Source organism: Pelobates fuscus, chromosome 5 (assembly GCF_036172605.1).
Source record: "Pelobates fuscus isolate aPelFus1 chromosome 5, aPelFus1.pri, whole genome shotgun sequence".
NCBI lineage: Eukaryota > Metazoa > Chordata > Amphibia > Anura > Pelobatidae > Pelobates > Pelobates fuscus.
Window position 1 is genome coordinate 336,859,553 of NC_086321.1, and position 24,853 is coordinate 336,884,405.

The window sequence follows — 24,853 nt, forward strand, 5'->3', positions numbered from 1 at the left end:
CACAATTAAAAGGGCAGCTATCATTGTTAAAACTAAATTTTAGACACTCACAACAGTGTCTTGGAACGTTATGTTTGTTGCTCTTTTGCATTCCACTAAAATGGTCTATAAATTGATTGTGTAGTAAACTAAATTTTTACTATTGGAATTAATAAACTATATATAAATAAAAAGTTTTCCGTAAATTTGCTTTTAAAACATGCGATACAAGGTAAGAATTGTTTAGGTGTGAAACCCCAAAGTTTCTGTTTTTTTTGGATGTGGCAATTACAGCACTTGTAAATGTAAGTCCAATAAAGTAGTGGATTTTAAAAGTAACATTACAGAAAATGGTTTTAAGAAAAATTATTTTATTAATTGGGAAAATTGTCTATTGATTGTGAAGCTACACACTCCCAAAAAAGTAATGAAAACTTAAATTCCCACACAATGTTACTTTTAAAATACACCATTTTATTTCATTAATTTTAAATAGGGGGGGGGGATCTCTAAAAAGCTGAAATATTGAGTGTGCAGTGACCAGCTACTGTTAGGTTAATTTTGCCAACTATAGTGTAGTTACTGCCCTTTAACTGGGCTTTAAAGTACAAGCACAAACTACAACATCCACAATGCAACGCGTTTAAAATGACAGTGTATACTTCCGCTTAAATAATCCCTAGGCACCTCTGCAAAGAGGTTTTGCTTTTATTAAACGCTCGTTTACATTTTAGTTGTGTGTGCGGAGTATTCTTATTGTGTTATTTGCGGCTGACATGGGCGGGAAGCTCAGGTTTGAGGGGGCAGCTAGTCTGGCGGAGGGATACCGAATTGACCTAGGAAGTGAGCCTGTCCGATTTTCGCGCCTTTTTGGCGGCGGCGAGGAGGGTTCTGGGAGGGAGGTTGTCTGAGATCCTGTAAGGATTTTGGGGGGGGAATCCCAAGGAAAGTCCGGAGAAGGAGCGGCAGAGATGCAGCGAGACGAAACGGACCCCGAGTCCTCCAGCTCCTCGGACGGGGGCCCCGGGGGGGCGGTGCGGGAGCAGCTGGAGACCCTGTGCCGGGAACTCAACCTGGACCTGGATACCGAGAGGGAAGCTCTGAGGGATTTCACCTCAACATGGAGCACGTACAGCCTGGAGGTGGGGGCTCCGTGCTGAGTGCCGGGCTGGGACATGCCAGATACAGGGCGGGAGGGAGGGGGCAGGTATATCTCACCTGAGGAGGGAAGGCTAGGTATAAGTCATGTACACGGGATAAGGGGGGCTAAGCACCTACGGGGGGTAAATGGAAGGTGGGCTAGGTGAATGTCGCCTACAGGAGTTAAATGGAAGGTGGGCTAGATGTATGTTGCCTACAGGAGGTAAATGGGAGGTGGGATAGGTGAATGTTACCTACAGGGGGTAAATGGCAGGTGGGCTAGATGTATGTCGCCTACAGGAGGTAAATGGGAGGTGGGATAGGTGAATGTTACCTACAGGGGGTAAATGGCAGGTGGGCTAGATGTATGTCGCCTACAGGAGGTAAATGGCAGGTGGGATAGGTGAATGTCGCCTACAGGAGGTAAATGGCAGGTGGGATAGGTGAATGTCGCCTACAGGAGGTAAATGGCAGGTGGGATAGGTGAATGTCGCCTACAGGAGGTAAATGGCAGGTGGGATAGGTGAATGTCGCCTACAGGAGGTAAATGGCAGGTGGGATAGGTGAATGTCGCCTACAGGAGGTAAATGGCAGGTGGGATAGGTGAATGTCGCCTACAGGAGGTAAATGGCAGGTGGGATAGGTGAATGTCGCCTACGGGAGGTAAATGGGAGGTGGGATAGGTGAATGTCGCCTATGGGAGGTAAATGGCAGGTGGGATAGGTGAATGTCGCCTACAGGAGGTAAATGGCAGGTGGGATAGGTGAATGTTGCCTACAGGAGGTAAATGGCAGGTGGGATAGGTGAATGTCGCCTACAGGAGGTAAATGGCAGGTGGGATAGGTGAATGTCGCCTACAGGAGGTAAATGGGAGGTGGGCTAGGTGAATGTCGCCTACAGGAGGTAAATGGGAGGTGGGATAGGTGAATGTCGCCTATGGGAGGTGGGCTAGGTGAATATCGCCTACAGGAGGTAAATGGGAGGTGGGCTAGGTGAATGTCACCTACAGGAGGTAAATGGGAGGTGGGCTAGGTGACTGTTACCTACAGGGGGTAAATGGGAAGTGGGCTAGGTGAATGTCGCCTACGGGAGGTAAATGGGAGGTGGGCTAGGCGAATGTCGCCTACGGGAGGTAAATGGAAGGTGGGCTAGGCGAATGTCGCCTATGGGAGGTAAATGGAAGGTGGGCTTGGTGAATGTCGCCTATGGGAGGTAAATGGAAGGTGGGCTTGGTGAATTTCGCCTACGGGAGGTAAATGGAAGGTGGGCTAGGTGAATGTCACCTACAGGGGGTAAATGGGAGGTGGGCAAGTTATGTAAAACCCACAGAGGGCATAGTGAAAGATGGACTAGATGTCTGCTACCTAATTGGAGGTGAGATGGGTAATAGGCCAGGAATACAAAACACAAAGGCTGATGAGGTGTGAGATGGGTCAGGATAAGGTGGGAGAAAATCAGGTAGGTGTCATATAGTGGAGTCTGCTAATGTTATCTAGATATAGCAAGGTAGTTGATGGATATATGCCCTTTAGGTATAGGTAGTCAAATGGCACATTTATTATGGGTTAGGTGGGTATATGCAGTCTAGTGGGTGAGAGTCCTGGTTTATGGCACCTATAGAGGTTAGCCATATGACAACTAGTGGGTGAACGTTGGAGATAATGACAATATGCAGTCTGGTTTCAAATGTTATGTAAAAGAGGTGGGTGAAGGGTTGGTTAACCACTGGCATTTACAGATTGTAAGTCTTTTGTAAGGAAGAACCGCGTGTTATGAATTACCTGCTAATTTATTTCACACTTTTAATATTGTAAAGTGCTGCGACATATGTTATATAAATTATGATAATTCTTTCTTGGACCACATTTTCCATAATGATCAACTATTTTACGATGTACAACAAGCGCCAAAGGTTAGGTTGGCATACCCCAGTTAGAAGTTTTGTGGCTATGTTGAAAACAACGCATAGAGAACCATAGGACAGTAGCCAAGATTTGGTCACTGATGTTTAAAACATGCATATCAAACTCTTCAGGTCCCATTCATTGCTAAAGTGATCAATAAACTTAGTGTAACTTCACTACGTAAATTTAGCGGAGACATCTTACACTGTGAAGAAGAAGGAATGTTTTACAGAAGTTAATTTAGATATATACTATCTAGCAATTGAAGAATAGTTCACTGAGATAATTATAGACCTACTGATCTTGAATCTCTGGTAGATAAGGAGGAATTAAATTGCATGTAGTGGAGGTTTTCAGTATAAAGATAGGCCAAAGTGATATTAACTTACTGTTTTTGCATATAGATTTATATTTTAGGGGTTTGAGTTTTTATATGCAACAGGTGCATACAGCCTATGTGGTCTGCAACAACCTTTGCGCAAGGATGAATAAACCAGTATTTTATGGTAACTTTTAAACTGGTTTACGAATATGGAGTAATTTAACTAAGCAACTTTCTAGTAAACCTAAAAAAAAACTAATCTAAAGTATGAACCTACTGTGAAGGATTTCATGCACAGTGAAAGAGAATTTCCATTATTTTTTATAGAGTTTAAAATTATTCAGTAGTGTCGGATTGCAAGTAAACAATGGTAATATTGACAGAAGCAAAAGGTGTGAAGGTATCTACTCATTGAAGGGCTTTAAAATACATTTTTAGGTGGCCAAAGAAAAAAGTATCTAAAATAATGTATAATTTTCTCTTTATTAGGGTGAAATGAAACATTGGTTAGCCTGTGCCTTGTATGCAGCATGTCGAAAAAGTGTAATCCCAACTGTTGGGAAAGGACTTATGGAGGGGAATGGTGTGTCACTGACTCGTATTTTGCGTTCTGCAAAGCTAAGGTTGGTTGTCAGCTGATTTTTTTTTGTTTTGTTTCTAAAATTCAGAATACATGTTAACCATGATGCCACAGCAGCTGGTATGGATACACCTGTGGTTCCCAACAAGCTGTTTTGCTGCCTGTATGTCATGGGGAATGCTGTCTGTAACAGCTGCAGTGTCAAAGGTTATCAGCTCGGTTTTATTCAGCATGTTTGTTTTTGGTTTATTTTTGCATGTCCTTGATTTGTAAGGAAATAAAGTGGTAATGTATTTTATCTTTCTGAATAGTTCCAATATGGTTTATATCTCCTTTTATGTACAAACTCTTTGCATCCAGGAAAGACATTAACGGATAGTTAACCCATAATGTGCTCACATTTTGTAAACATTTGTGTTCAAGACTTAAGTAGATTGCACAAAATGGATTTGCATTTTTGCAATAGTTTACATTTATTTAAAATGAGGAGATTCATCACCAACACTGGAGCATTTTAGTGACACTTTGAACACATTAACCCCTTAAGGACACATGACATGTGTGACATGTCATGATTCCCTTTTATTCCAGAAGTTTGGTCCTTAAGGGGTTAAACACTTGAGCCTGATTTTTTTTTTTTTTTTTTTTTAATATTCCAGTGCAGATTTAAATAGAAATTGACACTTTTTTTTTTTTAATAAAGTCTCACTCATAACATTTGTGTGTGTTTTTTTTTTTTCTTCCCACTCCTCTGACTGACTGTTGTAAGGGAGTCATTTAGATTTATGGTCCTCCTTTTTAGTGCTTTTGTACCTCAAATATTCTATTAAAACTCACTTTGAATCCAGCGCAAGGATCCACAGTCTGAACTGCCTACTCTTACATTATGATTTATTTTTCTACATTGAAACGCTTCCCATAGGAAGGCATTATTGGACCTATGGTCCTTGCATGACAATTGCCATTGTCTGCCACTGGAATGCTAATCCTAGTGAAGCATTTATTTCAATGTTTCTTATGAGAAAGATTGAACGCTATACCTTGCTAGCAGTGAGCTGAAAGACAGCTCACTGCTCAATGCCTGCCCTCCTCCTTCTCTTTTCAATACAGAAATCAAAATTTTAAAAAAATTAAATAATTATTCCATGTGAATAGCCCCATATGCCTTTGTATAGAGGCATAGCCACATCTATTCCTCTGTATAAGGCCTCGACAAATCCAAGGTCACTATGGTGACTAGGAATTCTATTCTGGCACCTGGGATTTGTGAGCCCGTTCTCTCCAAAGCAGAGGCTACTGAGGGAGAATGCAGGTGGCTGGCTCAGGGAGTGCGGAGCCAGGTACCAGTAATTTTCTTGCTCTACTGTTTCACGTGCCCTGCAATGATGCCTGGAGCTGGAATATGACGTCACACTGTGCAGCACTGGACTAGGAAGCACCTAGAGTGGCTGCCACTAGTGGTGTTACTAGGCAGCAAAGTAAACACTGCCTTTTCTCAGAAAAGGCAGTGTTTACAATGAAATGCCTGTAGGGAAAGACTATGAACACCATTAAGCTGTAGTGGCTCTGGTGACTATAGCGTCTCTTTTTAAGAATTTTATTTTTGTTTCTTAATAAAATAAACATCCATAAGGGCCTCGGTCTGTCCAGGGCCTCTCCATAAGGGCCTAGGACTGCCCAGAGTGTGAAAAGTGCTGGCACACCAATACAGTGATTTACAAAGACACCAAAGGCTGTACTTTTCATGTCCTGAACAGCATAAACTATTTTTTCCCCAAAACCCCTACAATATAATATTTTAGTAAACTGATGTGCAGGGTGTGAAAAGTGTTGCCACACCAATAGTGGTTTTAAATGTCACTGGGGGCAGCACTTTTCACACGAGTGAAAACAAATATTTAACTACTCTACAAACATAAAACTGAACTGACAGGCAACTCCATTTGTGTAAGTCGTAGAGAGCAAAATGTAAATGAATATACAAATACAGAATTGTAGAAGTTCTTTAAAAAAAAACAAAAAAAAAACTTTCAAATAGCGCAACAGAATAATTCCCAGCATTCAGCCCCACTTCAAAGGGTCCAGTCAAGCATGGGGCTCTAATCCCTTTATGCTTTCTCGTTGGTAAGATACACATATCTACCTGTCCTGATTACCTTTAGAAGCTGCATTGACCTGGGTCATTGAACAGCTAAGGCGACTGCCTGTTCACACGGCAGCAATGTAGGGAAGTGATTTCATATTACTTCCTCCCAGAGCTCACAGAAAGTCATTTCAAGCATTTGCTTCCACTGGCTCATAGGGAAGCCACCCTACTGCTGCAAAAAGATAGGCAAACAGGGTGGATAAAATCTGAGTTTGTGTATATGTGTGTTACTGTTTGTTTTTCTATTTAATTGTGTGTGTGTGTGTGCGCGCACAATACGTATAAGTGTATACATGTGTTGGTGTATGTCTGGGAGTGTGCATAACAGGGCAATGTGTGTGTGTGTATTTGCATATGTTTTGGTGTGAGCAGGTGACATTTTGAAAGTACAGCATACCAGTGTGTGCAAGTCTAGGAATGTGTATATGTCAATAGGTTTGTAAGGGTGCTCATGTCTTGTCATTTGTGTCATGTAGCACTCACCCTATGGTTCTGCATAGGATCCTGCAATTTTTGATGGCAGCTCTGCTAACACTGGGGATACAGCTACAGTTCTTGTGTAATGGCTACATTTACTACTAAGGTTGTGCAAGGTTATGTGTAGTATAGTGGTTGGGTTGTGAATGGTTCCGCAGCATATAGTGACCAACCTGGGACCCTGATTTACTTTTGCAACATTCAGAAACCGTGTAAGAATAAACAGTGATTCATTGCTCGAGGACTCTAGGCAACAAACTACTCCAATGATGGAGATTTGAGGCAGGCGCGTGAGGGAGCTGTAACAACCTCCCTGCTCCGTTCCCTCGCACGCACTCCAGTGATGCCCGGAGCTGGAATAGGACATCATTCTGGCCCCGGCATTAATAACCAGCACTCTATGGAGCATTGTAGGGAGATGACTGAAGCCCCACTGGACCACAGGAAAGCTGAACTCGGGTAGGGAGGCTGAGTAGTCACATAAATGTGTTTGATTATTGCAGTGACTGTGTGTGTGTGTGTCAGTGAGTGAGTGTGTTTAGATGACTGGTCCCCCTCCAATCACATGGGAAAGAGGTTTTTACTCACCGTTTCCACCCACGCTGTACTGATCTCACCGCAGCTGGCCCTGCCTCCATGACTGTGATCATCAATCTTGATGATCTCAGCCAATCCATTGCTTTCTTATTGGAATGCATTACGAGGCTGTTGCACATATGTGGCAAAATGCCATGCTGCGCCAATAAGCATCTCCTCATAGAGAAGCATTGATGCAGGGCGTGGAGACGCTATACGTAGGTGCTGCGCACTGAGCAGCACTGACCCAGGATGCACTCCAGAGGCAGTCTGAGTGACTGTCACTAGACGTGTTACAAGATTGCAATATAAATACTGCCTTTTCTCTGAAAAGGCAGGGTTTATATTGAAAAGTGTGCAGGGACAGATTAGACACGAGAACAACTATATTAAGCTGTAGTGGTTCTGGTGACTATAGTGTCACTTTAAAATTTTTATTTTTGACATTGAGAAACCTGGCTCCTAGATTCCAAGCAAATTTGTCAAGCCCTGTTATACCACCTGACTTTCCAAACAGGGCCTGTTACATCCTTGTTTGGCTCAGTAGAGCTAGTCTCGAGGCAGCCATTTTCAAAGAGCACTTTGATGTAATGTGATTTCATGGATTTATTTATATTTCTGGTGTTTTGCAGTCTTATTGAGTTTTTTAACAAAATGAAGAAATGGATGGACATGTCAAACCTACCACAACACTTCAGGGAGCGTGTGGGAAGGCTAGAGAGGAACTTTGAGGTTTCTACTGTAATATTTAAGAAATTTGAACCAATGTTCAAGGAACTATTTCAGAATCCAGATGAAGATCCTCCACGGCCCCCGAAAAGCAGAAAGCAGAGGTGAGATACTGGTAAAAAAAGCTAGATAAGGTTATAAGTTTCAGGCTGTTTCACACTCCTAAATAATGTGCGCCACTTCCAGTGTATAAGTGCCAATTTAGTTTTGTTTAATTCAGTGTCAGATTGTGCCTTATCAGCCTTGCCTTTGATGCAGAGGGTTGGGGGGAGGTAAGGACGAATATAAAATATATATTTTTTTATTTATTTAAAGAAAGGACCAAATTACATTTGTAAATGGAAAATTAACTTGAACACAGGGTGGTGCTGGGGCTGCAGTTAAGTTGATAGGTGTTTAGCGATGTGTTTAAAAATAAAAATCTTATTGTCTTCATGTAATTTAATTATTTCTAAACCATTTTTGAAAGATGTATGCATCAAAAATAAGCTGTGATTTTGGTGAACTATTGTGAATTTTATTGAAAATCCTTGCCAAACCTGGAAATCTAGAGCAGTGATTGCTAAACTTTAGGAATGAAGTTTATGAAACCTTTTGCCAGTGTTTAGAGATCACCGTTCTTGAATTAGCATGTTCTCTCATATTTTTCCCTTTTTGCTTTGCAGGAAATTGCAGTGCAACGTTAAATCTCTCTTCAAGTTCTCTTGGACCTTGTTTGTATATGCAAAGGGTGAGCGAATGTATGGATTAAATGCAATAGTCTTATTCATGACTTTCTACACTAACTTGTATTTTAAAGGTGGGCAGCCAATATGGAATTGACATAAGTATTCAGATCCTTCACTTAGTACTTGAAGCACATTTGGCAGTAATTACAACCTCATATTTTGGATATGATGCAACAAGCTTTGTACAGCTGCATTTGGGTACTTTTTGCCATTCATCTCTGAAGATTTTCTCAAGCTCTGTCTGGTTTGATGGGGACGGTTGGCATACCGCAATTTGCAGATCTTGGTCCAGCTGTGTACTTAATTGTTATTGTCCTGTTGTAGGTTGAGCCGTTTGCCCAGTCAGAGGTCTTGAGCCCTCTGAACCAAGTTATCATTAAGGATATATATATATTTTTTTTTTTTTGCTTTGTTCAGCTTTCTCAAACATTTTCCCCAACCAGTCTCGTCTCCTTTTCTTTGCTGGCAAAAAAACACTCGAAGAGAGTGAAGTTGCCACAACTATGCTTTACCTTTTGAGATGGTATTGTGAAGGTCCCAGTCTCCTCCAAACATATTTTGTATCAAGACCAAACTGCTCAATCTTAATTTCATCAAGCCAGGGAATGTTTATCGCACTCCGGGATATTTTTTTTTTTTATTACTTATTATTCCAAGCACGTGTATCGCTACGGCGGTATTCCCACAATCTAAGGGGAATACTGCCAAACACTCTCCTCTCTCAGCGGCCGGGCCTGTATCATTAAAGAGGCCGGCCGCTGCAGCTGTGAATAATTTAAGGGTTTCCTGTTTAACCCTTAAAGGGCCAGATCAATTAATTTAGTATGGGTGTGTTACACACATAGCTTGGTCACGTTTCCCTACAGCCATACAGGAAACGCCTTTAGCTATTTAAATCCAGTTTGTCCATTTCTCACTGCCCTGTCGTGGTTTCCAGTTGGTTATCCGAGAGCGCGTTCCTTGTATTGATTTCTTGTGTATCTGACCTTGGCTTCCCTTATTGACTATCCGATCTCTTTATTCCAGGACTTTTGGCTTGGCTCCTGACTATTCTGTTATCTCCATTCCTTGACCTTTTGGCTTGTTTATCGTTTGCATTATACCTTTCTCTTTGCTTTTCCCTTTCTTGTGTCTTTTGCCTTTATACGTTAAATCCGGCCATTCTAAGGCCCGGTAATACGTCTTGGGTATTTACTTTATATCTACTTAAGTTCAGCATGTTGGGCATCTACAGTAATCCTGACATGTGTCTTGCATTGAGAAGAAGCTTACATGTAGCCAATCTGCCATAAAGGCCAGATCAATGGAATGTTGCAGTGATGGTTGTTCTTCTGCAAGCTTCTGCAAAAAAATACTCTTACCAGGGCCTTTCTTACCCAGTTGCTCAACTTGGCTGGGCTGCAAGCTCTAGGAGTCCTGGATTTTTCAAACTTCTTCCTAAAGAATTGTATAGGTCACTGTGATCTTGTCAACCTTCAACGCAGCCAGATTTTTTTTTGTTGCCTTCCCCAAACCTGAGCCTCTGAGCAATTTATTTGACAGCAGATTATACCTTTTTTTTTTTTTTTTTTAATAAGATGTGTGCCTTCTCAAAATTGTGTCTAACTAATTGAAATGCCACATGTGGACTCCTATTTCAAGTGTTGTAGTACTTCACTCTCTGATGTATCCCATTTCTCTGGATCATCTTAGCTGTATCTTTACTCAATGTGTCTGAATACGTGTCAATGAAATATTTTCTTTAAATTTAAGTGTAAAGTTTAAAAGCAAAAAGTCATATGGGATATTGAATATAGACGATTTGGAAAAAATGTGAACAGTTGTAGGATAAGACTGCAATAAATAATGAAGGCGTCTGAATACTTTCTGTACGCACTGTATATGTGGCAATGCAGTCTCAGCTATATAAAAACAATTGTGTTGCCTAAACAGACGCTGCAGGGCCAATAGGATATAGAGAGCTCTTTTGTAGAGTTCTTTAAGAAAAGAGGGAAAAAATCATATTTTAATGTAGAAACATGTAAATATACATTTTTGAAATGACTAATAGATTTGTTTTGACGTTTGTGAAAACTGTCATTCAGGTAATTTCAGCTTAATCGGCAACGATTTGGTTAATTGTTATCATTTGCTCTTGTGCTGCCTGGACCTTGTTTATGAACACACACAGCAGTGCCCTAATAAAGAAGAACTGTTGAACCCAGATTTTGCAGGTGAGTCTACACAACTATGGATATATGGCCCTAGTATGACTGGATCCATCGCAATTGTATTATTATTATTTTTTTTTTTTTTTTTTTTTAAGTGTGTATTTCACCATAACCACAATGGTTAGATTATGTGCTAGTGGTGCATTTGTTTTCATTGGGGGTACAGCCAAAACGGCTTACAGAAACTGCAGAACTCTTGTTGGAAGCCTTAGCATGTCCTCCACTTGTAACTCCACCTAGACATTCTGTGGCTATCCGATAACAGACTTCCCAGTGCAGCCTGATAAGAAGTATTTGCAAGATAGGTGCTTTCAGCTATTGCCTGCCTCTTGAGTTTAGTTCCACTTAAAGGGACGCTATAGTCACCAAACCAACTATAGCTTAATGAAGCCATTTTTGTGTATAGATCATGCCTCTGAAGTCTCCCTGTTTCATTCTCTTCCATTTAGGAATTGAATCTTTTGCTTCTTTTTATACAGCCCTAGCCACACCTCCCCTGGCCTTTACTGACACAGCCTTTATGGAAAATAAAAAGTCATTTTCAATCATATGTTACTTTAAAAGTATTTTATCACCTGCTTTGTAAATTTAACTTTACTCAGACACCGGATGCTCCTGCAGGTTCTAGCAACCTATTAACCATTCAGGAGATAAGAAATTGTAAATTAAACTGAATTTGCAATAAAGGAAGTGTAAACATTAGATGGATATCTACAGGAAGTTTATAGGAAGGCTGTGCAAGTCAAATGCATGAAGGAATGCATAGGGCTGCATAAACAAAGTGGTTTAACGACTAAATGGCAGAGAATTGAGCAGTGAAACTGCAGGGACATGATCTGTACCCCAAAAGTACTTAATTCGGCTAAAGTTGTTTTTAATAACTATAGTGTCCCTTTAGCTGGACTACCAAGAAAGAACAGCTTAGCTCTGTGACAAAGTTAATTACTAAAAGCTGGGGCTGGGCGGTACCTAACTTCTCTGTTTGGATGCTATAGTTAATGGAATTGCCCTGAAAGCTACATTAAATGTAAACATGTGCTACAGCTCCTTGAGAAACATAGGAAAGCCTTTGCATGCAGCATCAGGACAGAGGCTTCTCGATGAGAAGACTCTGAAGTACTGCCTGGCACAAACTGAAAGTCTGAGTTGGTGAGGAAAAAGGGAGGGCTTGTAAAGACTCCTGATTGTTTGCTGTTTTTTTTACACCCCACTTAAAACATGCAGGAAAACAATATATGAATGTTTTCTTTAGATGTATATCTGTTAGTGGGTTTGTTTTTCTTCAAATGGCGTGTTGTAGAGTTAGCTAATTGTTTTCAAGGAAATATGTTGTGTTAAAGCGTAATTTCTTTTATCCAACAGCAAACCTCCCTACTCGGGATGGTAGCCCAGAGGATCCACCTTGCATCATCACTGCATTGTGCGAGATGTACGGTGGAATTACAGTTGAGGCCAAGGGGATTAAAGAACATTACTTCAAACCATATATTGCAAAGCTTTATGATAGAATGGTATGTGCTGTGATAATTGCACACTTTTGTACTTTATATTGTGTTAATGGGAAACTATAATTTAATTAAAAAAAAATTTTTTTGCCATTTTTAACACCAGATTTTAAAAGGGGACTGCCTCTTGGATCTCTCTGCTTTTACAGATAACAGGTGAGTCGGATACTTAAAATAGTTTCATACGTAATGTTATAACTTTTTCAATGCTTATTTTTGTTTTCAAAAGTTGGATACCATTTGTTGTGATTTATTGATCTCAATATTAGAAATCTTCTTTAAATATACTTTTCTACCGTATCCCACTATTTCCAACAGCAAAGCCTTGAATAAAGAGTATGAAGAATATGTTCTAACAGTTGGCGATTTTGACGAGCGAGTGTTTCTAGAAGCTGATGCAGAAGAGGAAATTGGAACTCCGCAAAAATTTTTGTCAATGTCTACAGGTGTCTGTACACCTCAGAAACGGACAGAATCAACCATGCAGCAACATTTTGATAAGGTGCCTTTTCTTTGTATTTTGATGTCCATTCTTTACATATATATATATATAGTTATTATTGCCGTTTTATATAGCGCCAACAGATTCCGTAGCGCTTTACATTATTATGAGAGGGGAGATTTAACTATATATAGGACAATTGCAAGAAAATTTACAGGCACGATAGGTTGAAGAGGACCCTGCTCAAACGAGCTTACATTCTATAGGAAGTGGGGTATAAAACACAGGACAGGAAATGGCAATTAAATATAATCCATTACTGACTAACGGGGCAATACATTCTTTTGGGAAGACAAATTAGGAAAGGGTTACAGTAATCCATTCAGGAAATTACTAGAGCATGGACAAGCTCCTTGGTAGCATCTTGCGTGAGAAAGGGGCGGATGCGGGCTGTGTTTTTAAGATGGAAGCTGCAGGATTTGGAAACATACTGGATGTAAGGCCAGAATAAAGTATGACGCCAAGACAGCGCGCTTGCAAGGATGAACTTATGTGGATACCACTAACTTGAAGGGAGAGCCAAAGAGGAGGATCAGTATTTTGAGGAGGAAAGACAAGGAGCTCAGTTTTAGAGAAACTGAGTTTCAGAAAGCGGGAGGGCATCCAGTCAGAGATGAAAGAAAGGCAAGCATTGACACGTTGCAGGACGGCAGGGGAGAGGTCCAGGGAGGAGAGAGATATCTGGGTGTCATCAGCATACAGGTGGTAGTGGAATCCAAATGAGGTAATAAGTTTGCCAAGAGAGACAGTATAAAGAGAAAATAGAAGGGACCAAGGACAGAGCCTTGAGGGACTCCAACCTAGGCAGGATGAGGGGAGGAGGTATCATTAGAAGAGAAGTCTCTGAGCGCTGGGAGAGATAAGAGGAAAACCACGCGAGGACAGAGTCACAGAGACCAAGCGATTGAAGAGTTTGAAGAAGGAGAGCATGATCAATGGTGTCAAAGGCAGCAGAGAGGTCAAGAAGAATTAGTATGTAGTAGTGGCCTTTGGATTTAGCTGTGAATAGGTAGTTTGTAACTTTGATAAGAGCAGTAGAGTGGAGAGGGCGGAAGTATATTCGGTGAAAGGTCAAAAGACCGAAATGTATTATATATAAAAAGAATGTGAGACTTTATAAAGTAATCTTAAAACCCCAGCAGAGGGCGCTAAACACCAACCTTAAAATATTTTTTATTTATTTTTTGGTGCAGTAATAGTAGTGTTTATCGTTTTATTGTCTTACAGGAAAGATCCTTTGCACCATCCACCCCACTGACAGGTAGGAGATACCTGAAGGAGAAGGAGGTTGTAATCACACCTGTTTCTTCAGCAACTCAGTGTGTGACTAAGTTGCAGAACATGGTTACTGGACTCAAAAATGCACCAAGTGAACAGCTCATCAGTGTGTTTAAGTATGCATCATCGTGTAATATTTTTGTGAATTGACATTTTGAAAGTTCTTTTTATTTCCTTCCCTCCTTCCCCCCCCCCCCCTCCCTTTATCAATTTAATTTGTGGCAGAAACACTTTCCAGGTACACTCAAATCACCATAATTTCTACCCCCCCAGCATCTAAGAAGGAATCTACTCTTCTAAAAAGTTTCTTTTGAAACTTACAAATGAGAGGCCATTATGTAATGGGGGCCACATCCAGCTAGAAGTGTTAGTTTAAATGGGAAAAACATCCCCCCTTTTTCTTCTTTTTTTTTTCATAAACATCCCTTTTAAGATTAAATATGTAGATCTATATCTGTCTGTCTGTCTCTTCAGTCAAAATTGTAAATATTTTTGTTCTAAACTTGGTATGGCTCATTTTAAAATATATATATATATATATATATATATATATATATATATATATATATATTTTTTTTTTTTTTTTTTTATATTTTTTAAATTTTATTTTTTTGAGAAGTTCACCATGATATGTTTATATATAAATGTCCAAATTAAACCAATTTCAAGTGTATAACCTTAAAGATGTACTTACTAGACATGTGCATTGATGCTTTTAAGCTGGTACAAACAAATTAACTTTTTAATCTATGCCCCAACTGATTGTCTGGGGCTTACCTGTGGAGTCTTATTTAACAAACTGGCTCCTCGTGTAAATTCTGGACCAATTGATATGTTTGAGCTTAGATTCGTACCAACTGAACAGCATTAATGCACTAGTCTAGTACTTTAGCTTAAGATCATTTTATCCACCTGAAAGTCTAAGCATCATGAGGAACAAAGTGCACAACAGCTGAATTGCAAAGGTAGCCGTGTAATGTAGGTAAATAATTAACTGAATTATTTGCTAACATAGGTGATTTTAAGTAGCCGTGTTAGATGTAAAACTGTCTTTAAAAAAACAAAAAATAAATAAATTGTGATCTGTTCCTTTAACTGTATTTTGTAAATGTTTTGGTCTTTACGGCAGCACCACTGCTTGGAAATACATGTTCCGGGTTTGCTCCCAATTCTCACATTTTCTATATAATGCATATATGCAATGACCTCCCTGTTTTGTGTGATAGTGGATGTAAACCACATTATTTAAATCTGCAAATAATTTTTAGTTTAGTAACCTTAATTTGCAGCATTGGCACGCAAACACAAGAATACATACTTACATTTAAAAGGCAATCTTTGGAAATGCTACTGTCATATATGGCTTGTATGCAAAATGAGTAATCTTGTCCTAGGTAAAATGATCATTTACAGTATGAACATTTGTCTATCTTATGCAAGCCCTGTTGTATAGTTTGGCTGCCATGTGAATGGAAAATAAAAATAATTCCATTTCTCTTTCAGGTCTTGTGTTCGCAATCCAATGGACAATATATTAAATATTGTCAGAGATATTGGAAATAGCTTCTGCCAACACTACACACAATCCACAGAAGATCAAGCTGGTTCTCATATTGGTAAGCATAGATGTGTATTGTCTTAGGGATATAACTATTTTAAACCTCTTAGTCCTCTCTTGGGACTATCTTAACTGTAATGTCTTGTATGGAAAGGACCCTACTCTTTAGCTGTCCATGAGCTAGAGCAATATGGACTGCAAGGGTTATCTTGTTATCTTAGTTTCTGCAAATGATTTCAAAGACCTTTTAGATAATAGACTACAGATGAGATCAGAGACCTCATCAAGATATTGGAGTTAGACCTGGAATTGTATGTAACTGAGGTGAATCATATTTGGCCCAGCTCCCGGAAATTGATATTTTTAATATCTTGTGTTTTCATAGTGGTCATTTAAAACACAAAAGAAAAGAAAAAAAATCACACCTGTTATTCAGTTTTTTTTATATGAAACTGGAATAATTTGTATTCTTTATAACCCATTTACAGATTTTGCGATCAATAGACGTAAACTGGCAGAGATTTTGTACTATAACGTTTTGGAAACTATAGTGGATCAAGAGTTGCGTAGATGTCATGGAAAAGACATGTCGGTAAGATCCCCAGTTAAAAGTCCGTGTTAATTTATGGGTGGTGTTCTTGTTTTTTTCCATCTGGGTTTTTGTTTGTTTTGGGGGAGGTGCTATTCGTTTTCCCTCTCCTTTTTGTTTTCCCAGTTTGTTGTACATTTTCCCTTACTTATTTTATCCTCTTAGGTAACATCAGGGAAATTATAGTGCCAGAAAAACAAATTTTTAACAAAGTTAAAAACCCCCCTTCTGTCACTTACCTGATTCCAGTGCCGATATCATTCAGTGCTAGTTCAGGCTCGACTTCTCCCCAACCGGCGTCAGCCTGCGGGGTAGATCTAATGCGCGGTAAATTGGTTGTGCTCCCATTAGTATGTCCCCCATAAGAATGCATGTCTAATGCATAGAGTAAGGATATCCAGCATCAGTTAGGTGACCAAAATTTGCCTGATGACCCAGAAGTTCCTCTTCTGGCTGTCTCGTAGATAGAGGTGGAGTTAACCCTCAGAGGTAATTATTATACTTGATTAAAAACGGCAATAATTACCTTAGCAGGGTTCAGGGACCTAGGACACTGCACCCAGACCACTTCAATGAGCTGAAGTGGTCTGGGTGCCTATAGTGTCCCTTTAAGTGAGTGCTTTGCAGAGGAAGCAATGTAATATGACCCAATCAGCAGCTTGCTAACTTTTTTCCATTAATTTGAGCATTTTTAAAGAGGTTTTTCTCTTTAAAGCAGATGCTACATGTAATATTTTTTGCAAAACCAAATGGCAAACAAAAATTTCACTTATTAGTTGTAGAAAACGAATAGTACATCTCTGCTATAGTCATAATTTTTGCTACTTTAGTCTTAATTTTGCCATTCAAATTTCAGTTAAAACCGTAAATAAACAAAGTATAATTAACATGGGCTGCCCAACACCATAGAGTGAGTGACTTGAAATGAATAAATATAAACAAGTGGTGTTGGCGCTCCTGTTCTATAAATATGATATGAATACAAATCAAATAGCAAATATAACTTTAATAACAAAAAACACGGACTTGATACAATCAAACGCCAAAAGGACAATATATTACTGTAAGGATTAGATACTGATCTACATAAAGCCTGTGTGACTATAATGCCGTAGATAACTATTGTCACATTGCAACTAATGTAGAGAAGTGACAAACAAGGTAGAGATTGTATGTAAACCTGAATAGCAAACACAGGTACAAACTCCACACTATATTGAGCTAAAAGGCTGTAGTGGAAATCACTTATAAAAAATGTATCAATCCACTAAACAGTGAAAAGAACAGGTAGTGAAATCAGAGATGGACCAGTGTATTGATAAAGTCTCATACAGAGACAAAATGCTCAGACATTTGGTCCATCTACTTTATTCCCATCTGGATAGTTGATCTACATCTTTAAAGCAACCGCTGCCTTTTTTGAATTTACCGGCCGCGGCTTACCTCGTGTCTCCAGCTAGAGGTGCTCCCCTGTCTCGATTTAAGTATGGGAGAGAAGATTAGCCCGTCCAGACAGCACAGCTAGCTCTGTGAATGCATACATATATGAGCACTCTGGCACTCTGCAATTTAGGGGTTGAGCTCGCTGGTCATCTGAACCTCTGGGATCCTCACTGACTGACTGCATCACATCGCATAAGTACTCTTAGTCATATGCATACTTGCTTTTTGTGTTTGATTTATTATTTCATGCAGGATGATTTTATAGTCTCAGATCTGTGGTACTCCATATTATTACTGTGATTTTATGCACCTACCTGCTTTTTTTTCCCACTGTTTAGTGGATTGATACCTTTTTTTTTTTTATAATATATAAGGGATTTCCACTAAAGCATTTTAGCCCAATATAGTGTGGAGTTTGTACCTGTGTTTGTTATTCAGGTTTACGTACAATCTCTACCTTGTTTGTCACTTCTCTACATTAGTAACACTGTGACTATAGTTATCTATGGCATTATAGTCACACAGACTTTATGTAGATCTGTATCTAATGCTTACAGTAATATATTGTCCTTTTGAGGTTTGATTGTATCTAGTCTGTGTTTGTATTTATTAAAGTTCTATTTGCGGTTTCATTTGTGTTTTTATATCATGTTTTTATAACAGGAGTGCTCACACCACTTGTTTATATGATTTATTCAAATTTTAGTTTGCTGTAATTCTGACAAAAGTGAATAACCTAGCTTAAGACTGCAGAATGGTACTTTCACGTTTATACAACATACTTTCCAAGTTGCTTGAATTATGACTTTAAATGTTTTCAGGTTCTTTTAGAACATGATATCTTGCATCGATCATTGATGGCTTGTTGTCTCGAAATTGTACTCTTTGCGTACAGTTCTCCTCGCATTTTCCCATGGATCATTGAAGTTTTGAAGCTCAGTCCTTTTAACTTCTACAAGGTAACCCTTGCTTGACACTTTTTGGCATTTGCTTTCTTTAAATGATAAGGTAATCTGGTCAACACCTGGACTCCACTCTTGTGGCAAAATCCTTATCACCTTGTTTCTTTAGAGACCTATGTTCAAGGTTTAATGGTTATTTTGGTTGTATTCTGAATAAATGGAGATTTATAAAACTATAGGATTTGCCCATTGTAATTCCTCTTTATTTATAGTCCAAATACAATACAGTAGTTTTAAAGCTGGGTCGGGGTTGGTGTGTGTGTATATCTATACATACATACATATAAATGTGTATCAATTATAATATAAAGAGTGGGTGGTCTCTGTAAAATGATGGCTCACATATTTTAAATCTCCGCAGGTCATTGAAGTTTTTATCCGGTCAGAAGATGGACTGTCCCGAGATATGGTGAAACACCTCAACAGCATCGAAGAGCAGATTTTGGAAAGCCTTGCCTGGACAAGTGATTCTGTTCTTTGGGAGTTGGTGGAAGCTACAGAGACTGTGCCAACTTATGAAGAGGTCTGTTTCGGCAGTTGCCCTATAAGAAATGGTTTATAATAGTACTGCATTGATGTGTATATCATGGCATTTTATATGTATATTTTATATTGTGAGTTCAATACACTTTTAATATGTGTTTTGTGTTGGGCATGACATACAGATTTTTTTAAGCTCGTTATTCTCCAAACAGTCCCGTCCAACCACAAAAGACTCCACATCCACTACATCACGCAGGTCCATGATTACAAACCTTTACTTGCCAGACTTATAATGTGAGTGTGTTTAGCACATTTCCCTGCATGGCTCGGGACCACAGTTCTCTGAACTGTGACAAGTTAACTTTTGTGTGATTGTCTTTTGTGTAAGATCACATATTCCTGCATATCCAGATGGATTTGAAAGTTGTGAGTAGGCTTTGGGAAATAGGTACTCGACACAACACATATTTTAAATAGTTGTTATCCAGAAAATGTGGGGGGGGGAAAGAGAGAAAAGAAAAAAAAACGAACCGCACTCCAGCCAGGTGAAGATCCGGGTGCTAAACTGGACCAAGGGCTGGCCAGCACCAGCCCTAGAGAGCAAATATCGGTGATGGAAAGAGGATCCAGGCACTCAAAGTATCTTTAAATTTATTTATTTGGAAAAGTGAGACAGAACAGCGTTTCGACCCCTGAAAGGGTCTTTGTCAAGCTACATCACACCAGAAATAACAACTATTTATAGGCAAAAGCATAGTGAAAGTGTAAAACAAACTCTTTAAGTGATCAATAACAATCTATAATTAACAGACTGAATTTACTATACCAATGTTTAATCATAGATTAATTGATCATTTAGTGGGTTTGTTTTACACTTTCACTATGCTTTTGCCTATAAATAGTTGTTGTTATTTCTGGTGTGATGTAGCTTGACAAAGACCCTTTTAGGGGTTAAAATGTTGCTCCTCCAGTGATGTTCACACATATAAGAAAAATTAGATGGAATATAGCGCTCTCTGCATAATATTAAATATATTTTTTTTTTTTTTGAGCAATGGATTTGCTCAGTATTTGTAGCGTGGGTGGAACAAACCCAACCAAGGATTTTAAAGTGGTAGTCCAGGAAGTTGTGCTTCAGGTAATGCCAGGAACAATGAAAGAGTAAAATAAAAATAACAACAAAGGCTAGCAGGTTCAAAAACATAGGAACCTCAGGGCTTTATAGATAATAACAATATAAAATAAAAAATACAATAATCCAACAATGCGTTTTACCAATAAGGCCTTTTCAAGTAGCTATGGGGAATGGGTACTTGACACAACACATTACATTGAAATAGTTGTAATCCAGAAAATGTAAGACATCTAAAACAAAAATAATTAAAAATGGAAAAGTATTTACTTATTGAACATCCGGTCACAAAAATCCATTGTACCTGCTGTTCTGGTGATTGCCATCTTGAAACCGATTTGAGGAAAATAGACATTCACAGGGTTATGTACTGAACTCAGAATTGTAAAGAATTTAATCTGAATTAAAAAGCGGGGACTATACTGAATATTGGGAATTTTTCTAAATCCGCTATTATAGCCTCGAGTTTGTTTAGCTCTAATTTGCTTAAATTCTTTGTTTACTTAATAGTCCTGTTAATGTTACTTGTCTTATTACCCATCATTTTATTTACAACAGCGTTGCAGAGATGACTTCTATTTGGTGGTATTAATGTTTTTCTTTTATGTGTGTTTTTTGTTTTTCATATAAAGGTTATGATTCCCAGCAACTTTGAATCTGGTAACGAAGCAGGTTTAGGCCATTTGCCAATGATGCCGGCTTCTCCAATAATTCACCCTCGTTTGAAAGAAGTGCGAACAGACCTGGGTGGACCTTTCAAGCGGGGTAAGAATTGTTTTTTTTTTTTTTTTTGTCAATCTTTCTTTTATTGAGGCAGGAGTTAAATAGGGTACAGAATAAAGAGTAGGGGATATACAGTGTTTGTACAGGATGGGATCGCTCTAACACAATAGTACATCTCCTACGAATAACAGCCTCATTTTATGTTTTATATTAAACAAGCTTTGCAGTAGATTAATAGCATGCATGAAGTAACAGTTATAAAGGTATTTTACAGTAGGCAATGGAATCATCAGGAGTTAAATGAAGTAAACAAAAGTAAAACTAATGAAAAACCCATCTTCGCTAGTTGTTGCTAGACTGGTCATGAAAGGTAGATAAATCTAAACACGTAGGTACACTCCAGTTGGCTCGTTGCTGTGATCGCTTTAGTGGTTGAAATGTTAGTTAAGGCATCGATTTAAACTCGCTAAGTTAGGATAGACAGATATCAGGTGATACATGGGTAAATAGCAAGCTAACAATGTAAGGGAACATATGAGTCAAAGAACGCGGAATGTGCTAGGCCAATGCATCAAGCTAAGTAAGATGAAATGGGAGCAGGTAGTCTAAACACACGCCTAATGAGTGTAGGCATAAATTACAGTATACTAGATTCACCGCTAGATAGGTTACAGGCTTTTCTACTTTGAGTTATACAAGTATGGTTGTAGTTAGTGCTAGTGGTTAGTGCTAAGCTTGACTGTGAAACAAATTAGCTTATATTAATTATGCGATAAATGATAAGTAAAAGTCCCAACATGTAAATTTGTGAAACTTATGTGCTAGTCCTCCGACCTGCCTGTGCCTCATGGTTGAGGGCCAGTGCATCGCTGGTGGGTCGGTTTCAGCCAATTCCCTGCTTGCAAGGGAGTGTAATGGCCGGAGAAAGCGCCTGACTGGGATCCGCTTTGGCCGTCGTTTTGTGTGGCGGTTCGGTCTCTTGGGCATGAGCTCTCAGGGGCGCAGTGGGCGGTCGGTGGGGTTCCGCTTTGAGTCTCTTGTGTGTTTTCCCCGCCCGGGGAGCGTTGACCTTCTTGAGGGATGCAGGGCTACGAAGGGGTATGCTCTGCACGGGGGCAGGACGACTCACCGCTGGTCTAGGTCTGTGGTTGACATGTTTGCGTCGGGTCGACCGCTTCCTCCTTCCCTCCCTCTTAGCTTCACCAGAGCCCCGGTCGGGAGCCGCAGGTCTCAGCACGTCCTCTCTTTGGGTCACTGCTGGTGCGTTCTCCTCGTTAGTGCTTCCCTGGCGATATATTTTTGCCCAAAAGGCGGCAAATAGGCGATCCAGCCTTTCCTCAAGGGGCGGCAGCGGGTTACACGTGGTGACTTCCATGGCGTCAGGCACTGTTTGTTGCAGGCTTCGGTTACCGGGATATCCCTCACTGGCAGGGGGGGGGGAGAGAGTGAACCGGGGAGACCTCCCGATTAGTGGGCTGCAGACAGCGTAGGGATCGGCCGCCTCCCCCGCTGTAGCTGAGTAGGCCTCAGGTAGGCCTCAGTTCAATCCCCGGTTAGGAGCCGCCGGTCGCGGTCAGGAAGCTATGTTTTGTATCCTGCAGTCTAGGGCTACATACTCGATGTCTTTCAAACGTCGTTTTGCAGGGTTTTGCCCCAATTCTGGCTGGATATGAGCAGTTTTGCACGGAGCTCTTCTCCTGTGCGACCGCTCAGCATGGCTGCTTGGCTCCGCCCCCCGGTAAGAATTGTTTTAAGTGCTTGTGCATGATTATTCCTGTCTGTAAAATCATAGATCCATTACCCTTAAAATAGTTTGAACATTTTTGCAAAAAAAATGGGATGGTATTGATGGTAGCCATATCTTATTTCCACAAAGATAATTGGTCTTTTTATTTTCTTTTTCTTTTGACTGTGGCAGTATATAAACCAATACATTCAGATGCACACTGAACAAAATAACGCAACACTTTTGTTTTTGCTCCCATTTTATTATGAGCTGAACTCAAAGATCTAAGACGTTTTAGAGTAGCCTTTTATTGTGGCCAGCCTAAGGCACACCTTTGCAAAATTCATATTGTCTAATCAGCATCTTGATATGCCACACCTGTAAGGTGGATGGATTATCTCGGCAAAGGAGAAGTGTTCACTAAGACAGATTTGTGAACAATATTTGAGAGAAATAGGCCATTTGTGTACACAGAAAAAGTCTTCGATCTTTAAGTTTAACTCATGAAAAATGGGGGCAAAAACAAGTGTTGCGTTTTTAAGTTTGTTCAGTGTATAACATTTTGTGTAATCTAGTCTAAATTGGTGGCTTTTTGTATTGTTAATAAGCAACTGTTAATGTAGGTAAAAACTCTAAACTAGGTACGTGTTATCAGATTGTCACATTTGCTTTGCAGTCTGTTTGTATTTGATTCCAGAAAGTTGAAATAAGAGGGCAGATTCATAAGTAGTCGAATATGAATTTTGAGTAGGCATAAGAAAATCTAATTTTAAGGAACACTATAGGGAAACACAAACCTGACCCTTGTTAAACCCACCATTTAGCCCCCCTCCTCCCCTTGCCTCCATAAATATAGTAAAATCTTGTTTGTTCAAGTCTGCAGCTGCTGCCTCTGCCCCTGATCTGCCTGCTTGGCTGATATCAGAGGTGATTCTCTGAGCCAATCACAATGCTTTTGATTAGGATTGTCTGAGACTGTCAAAGAGGGAGATCAGGGGTAGTGCCAGCACAAACCAAACACAGCTCCGGCCAATCAGCATCTCATAGATCAATGCATCGCTGTGAGGAAAGTTCAGTGTCTCTCTGCAGAGGGTGGAGAAACTGAATGGCGGTACTGCACAGTGTGCAGCACTGCCCCAGGAAGCACCTCGAGTAGCCATCTGCGGAATCGAAAAAAAAAGTGTTTACTGCAAAAAGCCTTAAGGGAATGATTCCACTCAGCAGAACAAATACAATTAGCTGTAGTTGTTGTGGTAACTATAGCGTCCCTTTAATTATGTTTTTTGGCTTTGATTCTAAAACCAATGCAGGGAGATGATTGTGGGTTTATTTTTTTTTACATGCCACTGAATTCTTTAAAATAAAATGTAAAACATCCCTAACGTTTAAATCCAAGTAACCTCTTTCTACCCTCTAGATATGCAACCGCTGTCTCCTCTGTCTGTTCATGACCGCTACAGTTCTCCTGCTGCTGGAAGCGCAAAGAGGAGGCTTTTTGATGATTCTCCAGCAGAGAAAATTACCACACCAGATATCACCAGGATCAGAATTACTGTGAAGCCTCTAGAGCGCCTGTGCCTGTCTCCAGATAAACCGATTGTACCTATAGTCCAGAAATGTATTTTTCCTGTTCACTGTAAGTACACCTTCCCCAGACGGTTTGTGACCATGATATGCAATAACTGTGAAGGATAATCTTCTGCAGGTCTTCTGTTTTTGCTGCTTGTAACCTAAAATGTAATGGTATAGCCCACTATGTGATCAAGCACCAGTCCATTCCTTAAATTACTTCAAGACAAATGGGAAGGAGGCTCATATGAGAAGTGTTATTTGGAGTGATATAGAATTTTCTTCGTGTTTTTTATGTTTTGTGTAACTTCTCAAAGTTCAGTCTCAATCGTCAGACAGTATTTGCATTAGCCCAGAGGCCCAAAGAGTCCCAAGATCTGAGCCTGGACAGGAACCCCTGTAGAGAGTAGACTGTCCCTAAGTACCTCGGCACAGTGAAAAAACCACTAGTGCCTACTATAACCAAGGTCCCTACCTGTCTAATAACTTAAAACTAAATTAAATAACTTAATCCATAAGTGCTACCAAAAAGTGCAAAATAAATAAATAAATAAAAAGGACTAGCTCGACGTGCGTTTCGGCGTTTCAGCAC

General features: G+C 39.7%; 1 protein-coding gene across 2 annotated transcripts in view; it reads left to right on the forward strand.

Annotated features, from left to right (window-relative positions):
* Window positions 1-874: 874 nt before the first annotated feature.
* Window positions 875-24,853, forward strand: part of RBL1 (RB transcriptional corepressor like 1) — a 52,830-nt gene continuing 28,851 nt past the window's right edge. For both annotated transcript variants that reach the window (XM_063455747.1, XM_063455748.1), the window contains exons 1-15: window positions 875-1,121; window positions 3,835-3,968; window positions 7,757-7,957; window positions 8,519-8,583; window positions 10,666-10,794; window positions 12,154-12,302; window positions 12,403-12,452; window positions 12,615-12,798; window positions 14,026-14,192; window positions 15,580-15,692; window positions 16,123-16,226; window positions 18,488-18,625; window positions 18,990-19,151; window positions 20,876-21,008; window positions 24,110-24,328. In XM_063455747.1, coding sequence (XP_063311817.1) covers window positions 951-1,121; window positions 3,835-3,968; window positions 7,757-7,957; window positions 8,519-8,583; window positions 10,666-10,794; window positions 12,154-12,302; window positions 12,403-12,452; window positions 12,615-12,798; window positions 14,026-14,192; window positions 15,580-15,692; window positions 16,123-16,226; window positions 18,488-18,625; window positions 18,990-19,151; window positions 20,876-21,008; window positions 24,110-24,328 — 2,119 coding nt within the window. In that variant the 5' untranslated portion in view covers window positions 875-950. The remainder of the gene's footprint in view (window positions 1,122-3,834; window positions 3,969-7,756; window positions 7,958-8,518; window positions 8,584-10,665; window positions 10,795-12,153; window positions 12,303-12,402; window positions 12,453-12,614; window positions 12,799-14,025; window positions 14,193-15,579; window positions 15,693-16,122; window positions 16,227-18,487; window positions 18,626-18,989; window positions 19,152-20,875; window positions 21,009-24,109; window positions 24,329-24,853) is intronic.